Raw genomic sequence first — 18,975 nt, forward strand, 5'->3', positions numbered from 1 at the left:
TCCGTCGCCTGTCAGATTTAACAGTTGACAGCCCAATCATTTGCCGAGAAGAACACTTTCATGCCCACGGTCGAACCAGCTGCCTCCGCTGTCCTCTTGCCAATACCCACAAGGCCACAAGACCGTTTGAATACCCGGAGCCCACCCTCCGCCCCCACCCCCCCACTCACTCTGCTTGCGCGTGCCACCACCTCCTCCTTCTTTTAACCCGCCCGCAATTTCACTCCTTCCTCTGCTTCTGCCATGAAAGAGAAAACTCAGAGGACGAACGCAAACACTCCGCACGCACGCACGCACGCACAGAAGAGAGAGATAGAGAGAGAATCAATGGCGGATATGTATGACATTCCATGTTCTTCTTCCTCATCTCCCCTTGAATCAGACGAAATCTCTCTGTTTCTTCACCAGATTCTCCTCCGTTCATCCTCGTCGTCTTCTATTTGTTCGTCTTCTTCTTCTTCTTTGTCGGCTTCATCGCCTTTGGTGGCGCAGTCCTTTTCGTCATTGCCCGCTACGGCTGGACTCTGCAGCACCTCGAATCTGTCGAAAAATCTTCACCTTCTGTGCCAATCACAGCTCGTACCGGCCTCGGACCTCCTCGCCATGGACGGGATCTCCGCGGCCGAGTGCTCGGCTGGCCTGAGCTCCTCGACCGGCGTCGCTTTATCTTCTTCCGGGGTTTATCGCCCGGCCGGCATGCGGGGTGGTGGCAGCATGATTTTGTCTTCGTCGGTCGGAGCAAGTGACAATGACCCTGATGACTTTGACTGCGAAAGCGAGGTGCTTATCTATTGACTAGTGTCTTTTTAAGTAGGCTTTCTCTTCCTGATGTTCTGTTTGGTTGCCGAGAAACGGCAGGAAAAGAGAGAAAAAGAAGTGAGCTGTCCTCTTGATTTTCTTTGTTTCGGATCTGAGAATCCAGTAACTCTTAGTTAACCGACTCTTGTACATTATACATTGATTGGAAAAAGAGAAGTATATATTCAGAAGATAAAATGATTTTCCCTCACCTTTTTCCCCAGTATTCTGATTCTCTGAATACGCAAAATTCGTTATTTCCCGTGATTTATTTTGGGGTCAAACAATTGATGGTATTGGATCACAGGAGGGTCTTGAAGCGTTGACGGGAGAGATTCCCTCAAAGCCTATTCCTCCTCGGAATCCATCGAAGAGAAGCAGAGCAGCTGAAGTCCATAATCTGTCCGAAAAGGTTTTGAGGCTCTGCTTGAAATATACTCTCTCTCTCTCTCTCTCTCTCTCTCTCTCTCTCTCTCTCTCTCTCTCTCTCTCTCACACACACACACACACACACACACTCACACATATTGACTTCTTCTTCTGGGTGTGTTTTTATACAAGAACTCGTTTTGCAGAGGAGGAGGAGTAGGATTAATGAGAAAATGAAAGCATTGCAGAACCTAATTCCGAATTCTAACAAGGTGTGTATGTACACATATGGTATATCTCACAAATTTTGGCGCCAAACTGCCAATTATGCTTGATTTTTCATTTCATAGTATATCAGTCTGTAAATGATTCTCATTCTTTCCTGAGGATTTAATATTGTTTTCATGACAGACTGATAAGGCCTCAATGTTAGACGAGGCAATTGAATATCTCAAGCAACTTCAGCTCCAAGTACAGGTCTGTAACCCTTTTTAGGAGATATGTCTCATTTTATGCCTTGTTTGTATTCTTCTCTTCTTGCATGATAATCTCAACGCTGTAATATTGACTAAAAATGTGTTATGTCAATTCTTGTTAATTTTACACTTATAATCACCAAGCATTGTTGAGTAATTTCCTCACTGGAAAATCATATAGCAAGGTTAATGGTGAGACAATCTGACCACAATGTGTCTGCTTTTGATGATGATCCAAAAATTTATACCGACTTGAATAGGTTTACCAAGTTTTCTCACTGCACTGTGTCCTGTGCCCACTCTTAAGACTGGAAATTAAAGGTGTTATGCGACCCTACTGAAAGACTACAGAGATTTTTTTGAATAAGATTTAACATATGTTAAGCACTCGATGATTAAATCTTCCTATGCTAGGTTGCACTTCTAAACTTTATTCTAGAAGTGAATTGTGGCTTCAAGGGAAGATTGAAAATAGAATGACTATTCCTATCACAAGAGTGATGCCAAGAGTGAAACCTAGTTTCTTTTTCATGCTGAACAAAAAGGGGCAGAAAGTCAACTCATATGAGAATTCAAGAGAAGTATGGCTGTGTTGTATGCAAATCTTGTATATGATGTGTTGAGCACTTAATGGTTTGTAATTGTGTGGAATGGAGGTCGTGATGGAGGAGGGAATAGCCCATCCTAAAGGGACAGTTTTAAAGCCCTACTCCTAATTTAGGAAACTATTTTATTAAAATGTATTTAAAAGATAATGATTGTTTCGCAGAGTTCCACCCTAAATATTTAATTTCTTTTGTGGTGAAAGATCAAGTGACCAAGAGCCCTCTTCTTCACTGACCATCTGAACAAGGCCTGCATAAACTGAAAGGAACAATTGCACTTTGTTTTGGTTACCTTGCTCTTTTATTTGAAAGGTTCCTAGTCATAGATGAAACTTGTTTTTAAGGTAAATGATCTCGTGTATCATTTCAATCTCGTGGACATGTTAGTTCTCCAACATTAGAAATTATTCATTTTGATCTTTGGGGTTCTGCTCCCATTATTTCTTCTATTGACTATCATTTTATTCGTCTTGTTTATTGATGATTTCTCAAAATTCATTCGGTTGTTTCCCTTTGTGCACTAAAGTGATGTTTAATATGTTTTTTCTTGACTTTTAAGCATGGTTGAAAGCCAATTCAATTTGAAATCAAGGCCTTTCTTTCAGAATGAGGTGACAAATGTGCCAAATTAAACTCCTATTTTAAGAACCTTGGCATAAATCATCACTTAGCTTGTTAGGGAAGCCATGAACAAAATGGCACTGCTAAGCATAAATTTGCCATATTTTTAATTGTGGCCTGACCTTGCTCTCACATCGTTTTGTTTCACTCTGTTACCGGCACTTTGCCTTTGAAACTGCTATTTTTCTCACTAATCATGTGCCCATTCCAAAGTTATGTTGTCATTCTCCTTTTCATATCTCTTTCTCACTATCATTGCCTCTCAGTTGGCCTCACTAAAAATCTCCCCTGGCTGCTCATCTTATTCAAACTTTGTTTAATCTCTTTGTAATTCAAATTCTCATACTTTTTTCTCCAAGCGACTCCTCAGTCATCATTCTTATGGATTATTCTCACTGACCAAAAATATCTACTGCATCTCCTTCACTGTACTCAAAAGGCAGGTGTGAAACTGGTCAAGGGTCTTATGGCCTCTTCTCCACCTCTATCCAGGTCATGAGGTTCTCCCTTTTCCAATTCTCAATTATCTCAGTGGTATTGGTGCATTGCAGTATACACTCTTACTCTGTCAGATCTTTTTAATAAGCTCTGGTAGTTTATCACAATACCACCTATGTGCAATGGCATATGGTCAAGCATGTTCTTAGTTTCTTGGCTCCAATTTCATTAATTAGTTTCCTTGCCAGCAACCAACTATTGTTCTCACCTTCACCACAGCTGAGTATTGAACCTAGGCAAAAAATGAGTATCATATTGTGCTTAGCCACTACTGAGCTCATTTGGCGATGCTCATTGCAGAACTTGGGTTCTCACTTTTCCTTTGGCCCTACCCCAGTGTTATAGTGGGATAACTTGGGTGCTATGTATGATCAACTAATCCCTTCTTTAAGGCTTGCACATTGATTTTAAAGTGTTGACTTTCATTTTGCTTGTGACGAGTTTGTTGAGACACTTTAGGATGTTGGTTTATCTCTACCAGAGACCAGCTAGCTAGCTAGTTGTATCCTCCCCAGGCCCCTCTCCATGGCTTCTGCATGACAAGCACAAGCTTTTTCCTCACCTTGTTTTGCTTCAGGGCTTGGGGGCTGGGGTTAGAAGGTTATGTTGTTATCCTCTCTCTCTCTCTCTTTCTCTCTCTCTCTCTCTCTCTCTCTCTCTCTCTCCCAAAAACCAGCTAGCTAGTATCCTTTTACCCCTCTCCACAGCTTCTTCAAGACAAGCTCGAGCTTTATTCCGCACCCCCTATTTCTTAACCAAACCCATTGTCTAGACTACCAACATCAACATGAATAGCTGAGTTCAACATAGTTGAAGCACAACCTCCATCATTCCCTCATCAGAATACCTTCATTGGGATTCTATCACTAAACGACACTGCCAATTCTTATTATTTACTGTCATTGACAAGACCCTTATTATCATTCACCCCTTCAACTACTTTAAGGAGAGATGGTAGAGTTTGTGAGGAAGCTGCACAAATAGAGCTGGTTTTGTTATTGAACTAGATCCTTAAAACTCCTGAATTCTTGAATTGAATTATCTGATAAGTTTACGTGAATCTGATCAATTTGAATCAATCGAACACATCCAAACAAGACGAATACAAAATGAAATTGGGCAAGTCAGGATTAGATCACACTATGGACCGTTACAAGCTTAAAAGATTGCAAAAATCACACCCATATCCTTGTAGAAAAGAATGGTATGGCTCATCAACAGCACAAGGATATCTTAGACCTGAGCTAAAATCTAGCCCATCTAAAGGGGAAGAGGAAAGAAACTTTGAGTAGTTGTCTTGAAAGTTTTGGATGAGGAGACAAATTAATTCCCATAAAGCTCTAAGTTATAAGATGAAATATTCTTTCTTTTTTAGGATGAGAATATTGAAATATATATATACATATATATATAAACACACAACACAGACTTGAGACCAAGATACAGAGGCATAAGCAGCAACCCATAGTTAGCCTACAATGGCTAAAGCACTGTTGTGGGTTCACAAACTTCAGCCACCACAATGTGCTCGCCTCAAGGTTAATGGCTTCTTAGGCTCTTAGCATAGACCCGAGTCCATGAGTTCATTTTTTCCCCATATCATAAACCTAAGTTCTTGAGATCATCACAAGAATGCTAGTCTCTTTGACCAGGCATATTGTGCAAAAGCTACCTAAAGCATAGTTGCATCAAAAGTTAAACCTAAAAGTCAAACAACCAAATTCTTTCAAGCTCAAAAATCAAACATTAACTTGTTCACAATCTGTATTAGTATATTTGTAAACTGATCTAGAATTATGGAGGCATACTTGCCTAAAATAAATAAATGAATCAAATAAACTATAATTAATATCTTTTCCTAAATGAGGAATCAAGCTTCCAAATTGCCTCTCTGTTCCATGATGGGCTATCACCTTCTCCATCATTCTCTCTCACTTTGAAAAAAGTTTGGCCTCTGGTTAGTTGATAGTAGGACTCAACGAATGGAAATGGATCCACAGTGCTTCAAGGGTCTAGATATTGTGATATTTATTGGGAGTGCAACTAATAACCCAACCTTGATGTTCATGTGTTTTCATGGCCATCATAAATCATATAATGCTGGAAATGCCACAATCTCCCCGCTAAAACAACACAAGCTGTAAGTCACAAACATAATGACGTAACTTGAAAGTGACTCTCTAACACTATATCCACAGCCACAAAAGAGGACACTTATTTGCAAACCCTATCAATATATGCATCACAAAGTCTTAAAGGATGCAACCCTAACTACCAAGCAACATTGATATCTAATTAATTTCCACATCAATGTCCATAAGAACATTCATAAGCTACTAAACATAGGTAACTGTCTTAACATCCTATAAGAGCTCATTCAGCTTAGGAGATGGCATCAGGTCAGGTTTGAGCTGCACTCGCAACTTACCACAGATATCAAGCCCATTGAATCGCATCGGTTCCATTTCCGTTTGTTGAGTCCCCATTCAGTTAACTAACATTTGACATCAACTTTTGTTAAGTGGGAGAGAATGGTGGAGGAGGGGAGCCCATTGTGGAGTAGAAGGGTAGTCTAGATGCCTTACTCATTTTGCGAAAGATCTTAAATTTAATATTTTTTGATTTAATTTTATGTTATTTATTTATTTATCTCACACAACTATGCCTTCTTAATTTAGAAGAGTATTTATAAGGGTTGGGTGCACCTTAGAAAAAAAAAACCCCTTTCTTGTAAAGATCTGTCAAAATAAGATTTGTGAAGGAAAAATGACCTCATGGACTTGAGTCCATCCATCCAGGCTAAGGAGCCATAAACCTTAAGGCAAGCACATTGCAGAGACTCTAGGATTATACTTTAGCCAATGGAGGCTAGCTATAATTAAGGTTTATGGTTCCTGGGCTCAAGTCTATGTCATCTTTGTTTTTCTTTTTTGGTCAGAATCCTCAACCTTTTTAACTGAAAAAGAAAAGAATACTCTCATCTCATGATCCCTAGAACTCTACAATACTAATTTGCATCCTAATCCAAGCCATTCAAGACAACTACTCAAATTTAGTTGTTGATATGTACTTGCCACATTGATTGCCGTAATTATAACTGCTTGCATGTGGTTGCTGATGTGGTGCCTTCTTTATATGCATTGCAATATTGCACGGATCTTTTCAGGGAAAATTTGAATGGGCATCTGGTTTGGGAAAAGATTCACTGGTTGACCTCTTTGTGGTGCGTTGGGTTTGGGTTTTATAAGGGGGATAACTTTTTGGAAGTTCAGCATGATTTAGGAATGAATCTTTTGATTTGGTTTTTTCTCTTCTTTCTTTTACAGTTTTTCAGTTTTTTCTTCTGGTTTGTTCCAGATTTTTTTCAGGAGAAGTATTATTCTCCTTTTGTAAATTCTTCTCCCATTAATGAAATCTCTTCCTTTTCTACCAAATATATATATATATATATATATATATATGTATTGCAATATTCATAACCACTTCTGGTGCAGCTGTACTTAGTATTACAATCACCACAGCCAAAACAACAAGCACATAGACCAACCAATTTTACTTGACTTCATGCTTTTGCAAGTGTCATGAGTTCTGCTCCCATACTGAGCAACAGAATACAGAATGCATAATCTCTCTCTCTCTGAGTGGGTAGAATTATTGGTAAAATGCACGTCTATCAGTAGGAGGAGATGCTACCAAAAAAATTGAGTGTATTCAGAAAAGTGTGCTTCAAACAGAGAACGTTTCAATCAATACAATTTTGCGCAAAATGCTCTGCTTTTTACTTCAACACTTTGTATCATATTTTTTGCTAAGGTTGTATCATCTTTTGGATGTTAAAGGAGAAGAAGAACATCAAGAGTGTGATTTAAATAAAGAACATTTCAATCAACATAAATTTGAGCATGCAGCTGTACTTCTTTCCTTTATTTTTCTTCTTCCTCTTCGTCTTCTTTGTATTTTTCCATAAAATTTGTGTTATTTTCCTCATTACTTCTGCTTCTTTTTACTTCATCACTTAGTATCAGATTTTTAGCTAAGGTCATCTCTCATCTTGTGGATGCTTAAAGAGAAGGAGAACAGCAAGGATATTGAGGACTAATTGATTGTGAGCAAGGACAAAGTATGCATATTCTTGGAGGAAGAATGCATGTCAGTCCCTCCTTTTAACTTCTTGGGGTATGGTTGCAAATAAGTTGAGCTAAGATGAATACTGGATTTGTCAGGCTTCTTCTGGTTTAGCTTTGTCACATGTGTCAACCTGAGATGAAATAGAGTTTGATATGAGCTCAAACTATGCTATTTAATCTATGCTCTAGGATTGCATGGGCTAAAACTAAAGAAAAGGCAAACGTTTTTAAGGGAGCAGCCTCCTTTTTGTCAACCTCCATGCCTACACGACCAGAAGACATTTTTCATTTTTGTTCAGTCATTTTCACCTTTTGCGCTTCTTTACACATAAAGGTGAGGGTTTTATGTAATACCCATATGTTTAAATTTTAAATATATAATTTGTCAGGGGCTTATATAAAAAATTTATATGCTGTTCAGGCTTTGCTTATCTAAGAAAGACATCTTTCATAACACTAAAAATGACTGAGGCATCCTTCAACACATAACTCATCATGGCTGCTGAGGAGCTGGCATGGTGGTTGAACTGGTTAACTAGGAACTGGCACTCAGCTTGCTTATTTGCTGACTCTTTAGTTTGGACATGCTGCCATGCTTCTGTTATAAAATAATCTCTACAATCTGCCATGAGTTCTCGTTTGCTTTAGAATTTCCTTCCACACCCCCAGATAACTTGTCAGAGCAATTGTCCCTTCTGAAAATTATCAAATAGTTCACAGATTTGAGCAATGATTGCTTTAGCTTTGCCATTAGCTGCACACGTCAACTTTGAACTACAAATTATTCATTGGAAAAGAGTTTGAAAATACAATAGAAATTATTACTAGTTCACTGAAATGCTAACTGGCAAAAAATATAATGTTTCAGCCTTCATAAAGGTAAGAATCCAAAATATCCTAAAATTTGAGATGGATGTAAGATGGGTTGTGAAATCAGAATTAATAATTTCTATATTTCTTGAATAAATCTTTGTACAAGCTAATACACTACTTATAAAACAATCGGGTATGCTAAATATGGAAGCAATCTCCTAGAATAATCTCTCTTAATAATATACAATTCTCTACATAAATATCTCCTAAATCACTCCAAGATACTCGGGATTTCTACACTCCCCCTCAAGTTGGATCATAGATATTGATCATATCCAACTTGCATATGAAATCATCAAAAATCTGTTGGGCTAACTCTTTGGTAAAGATGTCTTCTATTTGTTCCTTGGTAGGCACATAAGTCATACAAATGGTTCCTTCTTCAACCTTTACTTTGATGAAGTGTCAGTCCTCTTCTACATGCTTAGTCCTATCATGTTGAACTGAATTGAAAGATATTCTTATGGCTGTTTTGTTATCACAGTAGAGTTTGATAGGGAATTTCACCGTGATTTGTAGTTCTTCCAAAAGTTTTCGTAACCACAATCCTTCACATATCCCTTGTGCAACTGCCCTAAATTCAGCTTCAGCACTACTTCGAGCCACTACATTCTATTTTTTACTCCTCTAAGCCACCAAATTTCTCCATACAAAGGTGCAATATCCGGTGGTAGACCTTCTATCTTCCGTTGATCCTACCTAGTCAGCATCTGTGAAAACTTTTGCTTCCTTGTTTTTACACTTCTTGAAGAAGAGTCCTTAGCCTGGATAACCCTTGAGATACCTGAGAATCTTGTACATAGCCTCTAGGTGTGTCTCCTTTGGTGAATGCATGTGTTGGCTTACCATACTTACTACAAATGCGATGTCGAGTCTGGTATGTGATAAATAGATTAGTTTACAAACCAATCCCCAATACCTCTCCTTTTCAACTGATATTCCGTAGTGTTCAACTCTCTTTACTACTTCAATTGAGGTTTCACTAGGTTTGCATCCAAGCATGTCAGTTTCGGTTAAGAGATCAAGGATATACTTTCGCTAAGAGACATTGATACCCTTTTTTGATCTAGCAACTTCCATTCCCAAGAAGTACCGCATTTATCTCAGGTCTTTAACTTCAAACTCAGCGGCTAGGACTTTCTTCAATCTTTCCATCTCCACTATATCATCTCCAGTTAGGATTTTATCATCAACATACACAATTAAAATTGTTTTCTTCCCATTTTCAGACTGTTGGAAAAACATAGTTTGATTTGATTGCCCTTGTCGATATCCTCAGTTCTTTATCACCTTCGCAAATCTATTGAACCATGCTCTAGGAGATTGCTTGAGTCCATCTAGGGACTTCTTGAGTTTACATACTCTATCTTCTTCACCTTTCTTAGTGAAACCTGGTAGTATCGTCATATAGACTTCTTCTTCTAACTCGCCATTTAGAAAAGCATTCTTAATGTCAAGTTGTTGAAGTGACCAATCCAAGTTGGCAGCCAAGGACAGGAGGACCCGAACTATATTCAAATTTTCCACCTATGCAAACGTCTTTGTATAGTCAATGTCATAGGTCTGTGTAAACCCTTTTGCAACAAGACGAGCTTTATACCATTCAATTATCCCATCAACTTTATATTTCACTGTGAAGACCCATTTGTAGCCTACTAGCTTCTTCCCTCTCAGAAAATTCAAAACATCCCAAGTTCCATTCTTTTCCAGGGCCTGCATTTCCTCCATGACGGCTTCCCTCCATTCAGGAATCTCCACGGCTTCCTAGATATTCTTTGGAATTTTTATCTTGTCAAGGTTAGAGGCAAAAGCACAATACCCTGTAGACAAAGTTTTATAAGACATGTAATTTGACCAGGGATAAAGAGTACATGACCTAGTTTGTTTTCTAAGAGCAATAGGTAAATTGAGATCATCAGGTGCGGACTTATTAGAAGAAAGCTCATGGCTATTTGGATCTATTACCTGATCGAGATTGGACGTGGACTCATGGTTGCTCGGAGCTATCACCGGTTCCAGCTCTCTTGGTGCCTCAGATATGAAATTCTTTATGTTATTTGATTTTGGCTTCCTTGAGTAAACAAGTATCTCCTTGTTATTTTGTTTTTTCTGCATCTCCCCCTGAGTTAATGGTCTTTTGTAGATGATAGATCAGGTGACAAATTAGGGAATGGTGTAGTGGTGTTAACAAACTCAATGTATGACACAAATTCATCAATAGAGAAATCAAAGAACCGATCTTCATTCCAATTCTCCCCTTTAAGAGAGGGCTTTTGGAAGTAAGGAGAGGTTTCAAAAAACGTGACATCAAGGCTAACAAACAATTTTTTTGTGACAAGATCATAACATTTGTAGCCTTTTTGAGTAGGAGAGTAACCAATAAAAATGCAATTAATGGCACAAGATTCCAATTTATCCTTATTGTGAGCATGAACATGTACAAATGCTAAACACCCAAAAATTTTTAGGGAAAGATTGGAGTTGAGCCAAGAGTTGGGAAAACACTCTTGGAATTTTTGGAGATGAGTGGCAAAAGAAAGAACCTGACTAGGCATTCTATTAATAAGATATGTACATGTTAAAATAGCATCACACCAAAAATATTTTTTCATATTTGTAGTGAACTTCAATGCCCGAGCTACTTCAAGAATATGCTTATTTTTGCATTCGGCAACCCTATTTTGTTGAGGGGCATCCACACAAGAATTTTGATGGATAATTCCATTTTCTTGAAGATTATTTCCCAAGATAGTATTGAAATATTCTATACCATTATCATTACGCAAGATTTGAATGTGAGTTTGGAATTGTATTTGAATCATGGAGTGGAAATTGATAAAAAAAGAACGGACTTCAGTTTTATCTTTCAACAAGTAAACCCAACAAATACGAGTGTGATCATCAATAAAAATAACAAACCATTTCGTGTGAGTGTGATTAAAAGAGTGTGAGGGCTCCCATAAATCACTAAGAATCATAGTAAATGGTCTGGATGGATTGTATGTGGATTTTGGAAAGGAATTACAATGGCGTTTTGCAAGTTCACAAATCTCACACTGAAAATCAGAAGACGTCTTATTTGAACAAATGGAAAGAAATAAACTTCTTAAGTATTGAAAATTTGGATGACCCATCCTAGAATGCCATAACAAAATCTCATTATTCCTAGAAAAAGATGCAAAATCACAAATAGCAGTTTAACATTGTTCACTCACATTAGCCTCCTCAAAGTAGTAGAGTCCCTCACACTCCATAGCACTACCAATTGTCTTCCCTGATGATAGGTCCTAAAAAACACAATGAGAGGGAAGAAATTTAGCAGAACAATTGGAATTCTTAGTTAACTAGCTAATGGATAGTAAGTTGTAGGATAAATTAGGAACATGAAGAACGGACTCCAACGTGATGGAGTCAGAGAGTCAGATATTCCCTATGCCTGCAACAGACGAGAGTGATCCATCTGCAATTTTAACTTTCAAATTTTCAGCACAAGGTGAATATGATAAGAAAAGATGATAGGCATCAGTCTTGTGGTCAGAGGCACTAGAATCAATAATCCAAGGAGTTTTGGATCTAGAGGTTATACTCAAGGCCTGCAAAAAATTACCTCTCTGGGCTAAAGAACCCAAAGAAATATTTGTGGAAGACGAAGCTCTATAATAACTAAACGAGGTCTGGTCTTTGGCCAAAGTAGATAGACCCTGCCTCAACATTTTCTCATCAATCCCAATCTCTCTATCGGAACCAAAACCGTCAAAGTCTCGCTCTATTCTTTCCTCTTCTTCTTCTTCTTCTTCTTCTTCCTTCTCCTCTCGGCCACGCAACGTAGAGCAGCGGTTAGCGTTATCAGGAGGAAGCTTGCGTCGGATGTCAATGAGGCAGTGGAGGACCTGATCAATGCTGTGCTTGAGCATGTAGAAGGCAGAGATGGCCATGATGGAGGCACCAATCAAGGCGGCCATGGCCAAATGTAGCGACGACACCAGTGATGAAGAGGAATCCATGGGGACAGGTGCGGTTGGTCTGAGCAACTGCCTGTGTGAAATGCTATGTAGAGTAATGGAGAAATTCTCGGTAGCGGAGTAGGTCTCATGGACAGCATCCCGGACTTCCTTTGCCAACAGCAGGAAAAATAAGTCCTCCTGATCGACGGCTTCATGGAGTTCACCAGCCACGTCGTGACCATGGAGTTTTCCAATTTCCATTTCTGAAGGGTGGCAGCTTCGATTGGGGCAAGTCTCCATGTCTTGCCGGTAAGAAATCCCAACTTTCCCTTGCCATCCATCTTCTCCACCGCGAGTTGGAAGGACGAGTTGTTGAGTCCTGTTGAGCCCATGGTGGAAATAGCTTCATTCTCACCCTCATGAAATTTAGAGGTCATCGAACCTCTACTTTGGCTGGCGGTTTTCGCCATTGATAGCTAGGTTTAATCTCCTAGCTTTGATGTCATGAAATCAGAATTAATAATTTCTATATTTCTTGAATAAATCTTTGTACAAGCTAATACACTACTTACAATACAATCGGGTATGCTAAATATGGAAACAATCTTCTAGAATAATCTCTCTTAATAATATACAATTCTCTACGTAAATATCCTATAAATCACCCAAGATACTCGTGATTTCTACAGGTTGAGTTTCCCTTTTTAGGAATTCTAGCTTGTGTAATCAGTTTGAGGCCACAACTTCTTGAGCAATTAAAATGTGGGAAAGCTCTTGAGAAAAATGAAGAGGAAAATGTTCAGTGGGGTTTTGATTTACCAAAAAAGGTTTACTAGAGTTTTGAGTTTGAATATTTTTTCCAACAATATTTTTGTGAGTGAATGAAGCTTTGAATGTTTCTAAATTAAGAAGTATGGAGGGGCTTTATAATTGTATACTTTTCAGGAAATAAACATGGAATTCGTGTTCCCTGCTTTGGCCTTTTCTGTAAATGATGAGGTTGGACCTTATGGTGGCACTCCTAACAAAAATGTTCCTACCAAGGCCAGAGAGTAGTCAAAAAAATTTGACCGTCATGGATATCCACCAAAATCTTCTGGGTTGCAACTAACTGCTAAGTTCATCCATGCTGCATGGACTCTCTAGTGCAGCATGAAATATGATTTGCTTGATTCAGATTGCTGTTCAATATTATGCTCTCTTGTTACCTGTTGAGCATGGTGACAATTTAATAAAGAAAAAAAAAATATGAAACAAACGTTGAATGCTAACAAGATGTTCAAACAACAATATTCCTCTTTCAATAATTAGATGTAAGATTATGCTTTCTCATTATAAAATTGTTAGCAATCTAACCTAGTGATTTTTATATGAAGTGTAATAATGTTGAGGTTATTCCAGAAGCGGGAATGACAACAGAATGCTTTACAATATTATGCTCACCTACTATGTTGTGCCATGGGGTCAATTGTATGAAAAATATGAAATGGACATTGAATGCTAACAAGATGTTCAAATACAATATTCCTAGTAATGATCAGATGTGAGATTATGATGGCTCATTATAAAATCGTTTAGCAATCTAAGTTATTTGTAAGTGTGAAAATGTTGAGGTTATTCCAATGTGTGATAATTACAAGGTTATTCCAATTTAAATGCAGTGATTGATTCATGGGTATGGACGTTAATTTTGGGTTAGTGAAAAATATGGCGTTATCATTTTTACCATCATATATAATCAAACCTGGAAGTGAGTTGCCGCTCCCGCTCGTAAGCAGTTCTATGATTTAAGATCATGAAGATAGATTTACTGATTTTGTTTCTCATCCTTTCCTGCTTGATCATAACTTGTCTGCCTTCATATTTTTTAAAATCATAGTTGGTCATTGTATATTTTACTACTGCTCTGCCTTTTAGCAAGAATGTACCTCACCGTTGATGTTTTGCTCATCTGAGTGCTTTTCTTTTTTTTATTTTTTCAAAAAATTATGTATATTTTCTTAGGTTCTTTAATTGTTGATATTTCATTTTATCCTTTCCTTTGTGAAGAAAATATTTAGGCATATTCATTATTGGAAAGTTTGAATTTTTTTTAAAAAAAGTTTGTCCATTTTGGTTCACATTTCAGATGCTGTCAATGAGAAATGGTTTAAGTTTGCATCCTCTATGCCTACCAGGAGTAGTGCAGCCTATGCAACTCTCTCAGATGAAAGTGGGTTTTGGTGAGACAAACGGATCCTCTCATATGAATATGGTTGGCACACTCCCTATGAACCAAGAAAACCCAGGGCAAACCATGTTCAGTATTTCCAGCCAGTGCAATCCCTCTAACCAACCATCAGTTTCTAATTTGCTAGATATAATCAATTCTGAAACCTCATTTGGCTTAGAGTCACAAGTGCAGACTCACCGTGGATCCTTCCAGCTCCATATGCCTTCTGAGGTAAGTTTGTTATGACTCATGAACAAATGTAGTCCATAGTTGAGGGAATAATATAGCCATTTTATGTTCTTGCAATGTGAAGGATATCTGCAGGGAAGACATGCTGCTGCATCAACAACCAAACGTAACTTACCCAGGTACAAATTCTTTAGGTATTTTGTTGCCTCATCTCCCCCATTTTTTTTTTCCCAACTTGACCAGTACTAAATAGTATGCAGTGAACCATATTCGTGGTTTCTTTTATATTTGTGTTCTATGACATTCAGCGACTGTTGAGAATGAGCCAATATAATGAATATATATAATTATAAAATTAGATGTTGTTGTATTTGGTCTGACCTGTATTAGTTTGTTGAAAGAATTCCAAATGGGAGCTGCAGATTCAAGTGAGCTCAAGGACAATGGCTCTTTTGAAGCATCCATCCTAGGAAGAGAGCAGTCAGAAGGCTTGCTTTTAAAGAATTTGGACAGCAACCAAGATATGTCTCCCCACTCAAATGGGTTTGTATATCTTCCTGATAACAACTTTATTAACTTCCTCCATACCATGTCTCAGTTTCTAATTTTTACATGCTTTTCACCAGCATGCATGCCGGAAGAAGTACATCTTATGACGACACCAAGATAGGAATGTTACATTCTTGAAGTCAGCTAGGAAGTGCAATTATTTTTTTTTTGGAACTGGAACCAAAGGTATTTGAATTATGCCATTAACACTACTTTGAATTTGGGATAGCTACAACTTCTGCAGCCACTTTTCTTTTGATATTGCATGAGCGCAACGAGCACAAAGCTTATTTAGCAAGAGGGAGGCTTTCTTCAAGGCATCAAGTGTTTTTCAGAAACAGAGATGATTCATTCCAAAGTCTAAACATTGGAATTTTTCTTTATAACAACTAATAGCAGTCTACTCTGATAAATTGTCTTCCTGCCATCTCTGCTATGGATACAGATTGGCCAACATGGTCTATTGTTCAGTTATAAAATGCAACTAATGTAAAAAAAAAAATGTTCCAATATTATGCTTTTGTACAGTGCACAGGTGCATTAATTATTTGGATGCTGTCTAAGCTGGTCTAGTGCATGTGTTGTTTTGCAAGTTTTGGGCATCTTGGAAAATGATATGAACTAGCAAGAGGAGAGTCCAAGCAGCAGGGCTTAAAATTTTAGCAGATTTGGAGCATCAAAATCCAGAAAGTGATAGGAGCTCTAATGCTCATGGGTGAGATGACTTCTGTGACAATGTGAGTTCCCCGAATGTCTAAACTTGAATTGTCCATGACTTTCCAGTGATCCCTTTTGTTTGATGTTCACATATATATTCTGATTTTCCAAAAAGCTAGCTGGTGTCAAGACCAATGCAGTCTGTGGAGTTGCAGCCAAAAGAATACTAATAATAATAACTATGAAGAAAGAAAGTTTGGAATGCTGCGAAGAATAAAGACTAGACAGATTCAAAGTTTCTTTTTCATTTTCCTACTTCTAATCAAAGCATAGATGACCGTGTCTTCTCTGATATACTGGAAATGGGATTCTATGTCAAAAATCAACTTTTCTTTTTCCATGGCGTATGTTAGGGATTCCATGAAATTCGTGCCAAACAGGTTATTATCCCCTAACAAGCAAACAAACAGTAGGAAAATGAAAAAAATGGAGATTGGAAAATTAACGGGTGCATGCTTGTCATTTGGTTTGCTTATTGACCATAATTAAGCTAAGCGTCTTGTGTGGGAAAAAATAAATAAATAAATATATAAAATAAAATAAAAGGTGAGCATAATTCGGTTAAAATCAAATTAATCAAATTAACCGAGTAAATTCGATCGATTTAGTTCGGTTAAAAGTTTATTCGATTTGGTTCAGTTTTCATTTTCATTGAATTTTGATTTTCGACTTTTGGTTTAGTTTTTGGGTTCGATTAATGAGATTTTTTAACTGAAATTTTTTAGTTAATTCGGTTAATTAATTGAATTCACCAAACCGATTGAATGATTATCCCTGCTTATTACCCTCCATTAAAATGACATCAAGTAGGCTACATATGATCAAATTGGTTATGCGGCACAATTTTAGTTTTTAGGAAGGTTGGCCGACGGGGGGGAGTACGGTGAAATACAAATCTCTCATCGAGAATGTTCCTATTGTCCTTCGTTCTTACTCCAAATATTGGTAAATTAAATACTAATACGATGCTTTTGTCGCTTCACTCAACTCTTTATAGCAACAGCCAAGCTTCCATAAGTGAAGACAGAGAGTTCCTTATTCCATGTCCATGGTCAGCAAAGTTTAAAAAGATTGTGCACAAACCCGAGAGAGAGATCACTCAATAATGAAGTTGAATTGAGAGTTGTGATGGAAGGAATAAAGATTTGCAAACATTTGGGTCATACCAGTATTGATATTTAATGTAATTCGAATATTGTAGTAAATTGGATAAGATCCAGTAAGTGCTCCTTGTGGTATTTGTAGAATTTTTGGGAGCAGCTTATTGGTTTATTGGAGGGAGTAGATTTTTTGATAAATCTTTGGTATATAGAAGGGAATAAAGTGACGGATGCTTTGGTTAGATAAGGTGATATGGGGAGGAATCGTTTGTTTACAAATAATAGTCAATTTTTTAAAGTTATCAATGATTTGTATAAACTGAAGAAGATGTGTACGGCTTATATGAGATATGTTTCGATGGTTTCATTTTGGTATAGATATATGTTTATTTTTTTTTCTTTTGTTTGATTTGATGCGTGGGGTGTTTTATTGGTTAGTAGGTCCTTGTTTTATTTTGTTTGGACTTGTAGTCCTATTTTGGTTGGATGTTGGTGTTATTTTTGGGAGGCTTTTAAATTTTTTTTTCTATTGTAATCTCCCATTGCTTGTCTTGTAAGGACGGTATTTTTCTGTCAAAAATGAGGGTATATCAATAAATAAATGGAGGTGCCGCCCTTATTTAAAAAAAAAAAAAAAAAAAAAAAAACCTAGTCTATTTCAATTCTTATTCAATTGGGACAGTAACTTTTCTAAAATTTGGTAAAAAGGCATTAGTCTCCCTTAAAATTTTAAAATTTTCAAGAATCTCTCCCAAAGTTTTAAGATTTCTAGAAGCTCCTCAAAGGTTTAAGAAAAAAGATAAACCCCTCTTTGTATTTTATAAAAAGATAGGTCTTTTGAAATGAAGTTTGTGTTTTTTTCCCAACCTTGAAGGGAGATCTGTGATATTTTTAAAATTTCAAAGGAGATCAATGGAATTTTTAAAAGCTCAATGAAAGTTCTTGTATTTTTGACAAATTTCAGGAGACGTGAGTGTCTTTTGACCTATTTAATTTTATTTTGATCAATCTACTACTATAGTACTACTAAATTTTAAAATGTGTGCAAAACCGATGCTCTTGAATTGTAAGGGCAAATAAATAAATAAAAATTGGATTACTTAGATTTGGCTTTCTTCTATGTTGCAACATGATTTGTCAATTCAATCATCAGAAGAGAAGAAAAATACTTCAAGAACTCTCCAAAATGAACACAAACCTTTTCTTTTGGTCCATATATATATGCAAATGTGACTTTTAGTCCTGTCCTTTTTCTTTTGTAACATGTTTGTTAACCCCAAGCTTCTAACCTTATCAGACCAGCAATCACATGCTACATGTTTCACATGATTATTCTTCAAATGAGATTAATTCTAGGCGCACAGTTCTAAAGACTGAAACTTGACACAAATTTTTAGAGCAAAATTGTAAGACCCACAAATTAAAACCTAAAAATTCTTATGTGAATCTGGAGACAGCTTTTGCCATCAACATCTGATTTAGTATGTGGTGATAATTTAATGAGACTATGCAGAATTTCCAATGACTGTGACACCCCATAAAGGAAGCCCTAGAGGGACCATTTTGTTTCCATTCATCTTTGCGTAATGAAACTTTCTTTTGGAAGCTGCAACGTACGTATAATCATAGCTAGCTGAGCATGCCAGTTCCCATGTCAATTCCTTCACTTCATGTTTGGTTTGTAGAATAATGGGATATGTATAAAATCAAATGAATGTTTGAGTCTGCAATATGACAAAAAAAAATAAAGTAACAAAGTTTAGTTTATTTCATTTTATTCTATTTCATTCTTATTGATCAACTAATGCGTAGTTAGTATTAAGTTATGACTCATATTCAGAAGGATTATCCACCTGAAGTTTGTTGCAAATAGAAGGACCCTTGAGTTTTCCATGCA

The 18,975-nt window shown here is 37.2% G+C and overlaps 1 protein-coding gene across 13 annotated transcripts; it reads left to right on the top strand.

Moving 5' to 3' along the window:
- The first annotated feature begins 161 nt into the window (after window positions 1-161).
- LOC131144317 (transcription factor SPATULA) lies at window positions 162-16,323 on the top strand. 13 transcript variants are annotated; one of them, XR_009133777.1, is made up of 10 exons: window positions 173-780; window positions 1,106-1,210; window positions 1,374-1,439; window positions 1,579-1,644; window positions 14,440-14,754; window positions 14,837-14,891; window positions 15,114-15,255; window positions 15,339-15,447; window positions 15,855-15,998; window positions 16,094-16,323. XR_009133777.1 is itself a non-coding variant. In XM_058092908.1 (9 exons), exons 1-8 carry the CDS (start codon window positions 244-246, stop codon window positions 15,397-15,399), a joined length of 1,347 nt encoding a protein of 448 aa, XP_057948891.1. In that variant the 5' UTR covers window positions 173-243; the 3' UTR covers window positions 15,400-15,447; window positions 15,790-15,833. The 13 variants fall into 13 exon arrangements, 9 of the variants coding, with proteins under 9 accessions (XP_057948907.1, XP_057948867.1, XP_057948891.1 ...); XR_009133778.1 differs by having other exon boundaries at window positions 16,098-16,323; XR_009133782.1 differs by having other exon boundaries at window positions 15,135-15,255.
- Window positions 16,324-18,975: the final 2,652 nt, after the last annotated feature.

This window comes from Malania oleifera, chromosome 1, assembly GCF_029873635.1.
Source record: "Malania oleifera isolate guangnan ecotype guangnan chromosome 1, ASM2987363v1, whole genome shotgun sequence".
Classification (NCBI taxonomy): domain Eukaryota; kingdom Viridiplantae; phylum Streptophyta; class Magnoliopsida; order Santalales; family Ximeniaceae; genus Malania; species Malania oleifera.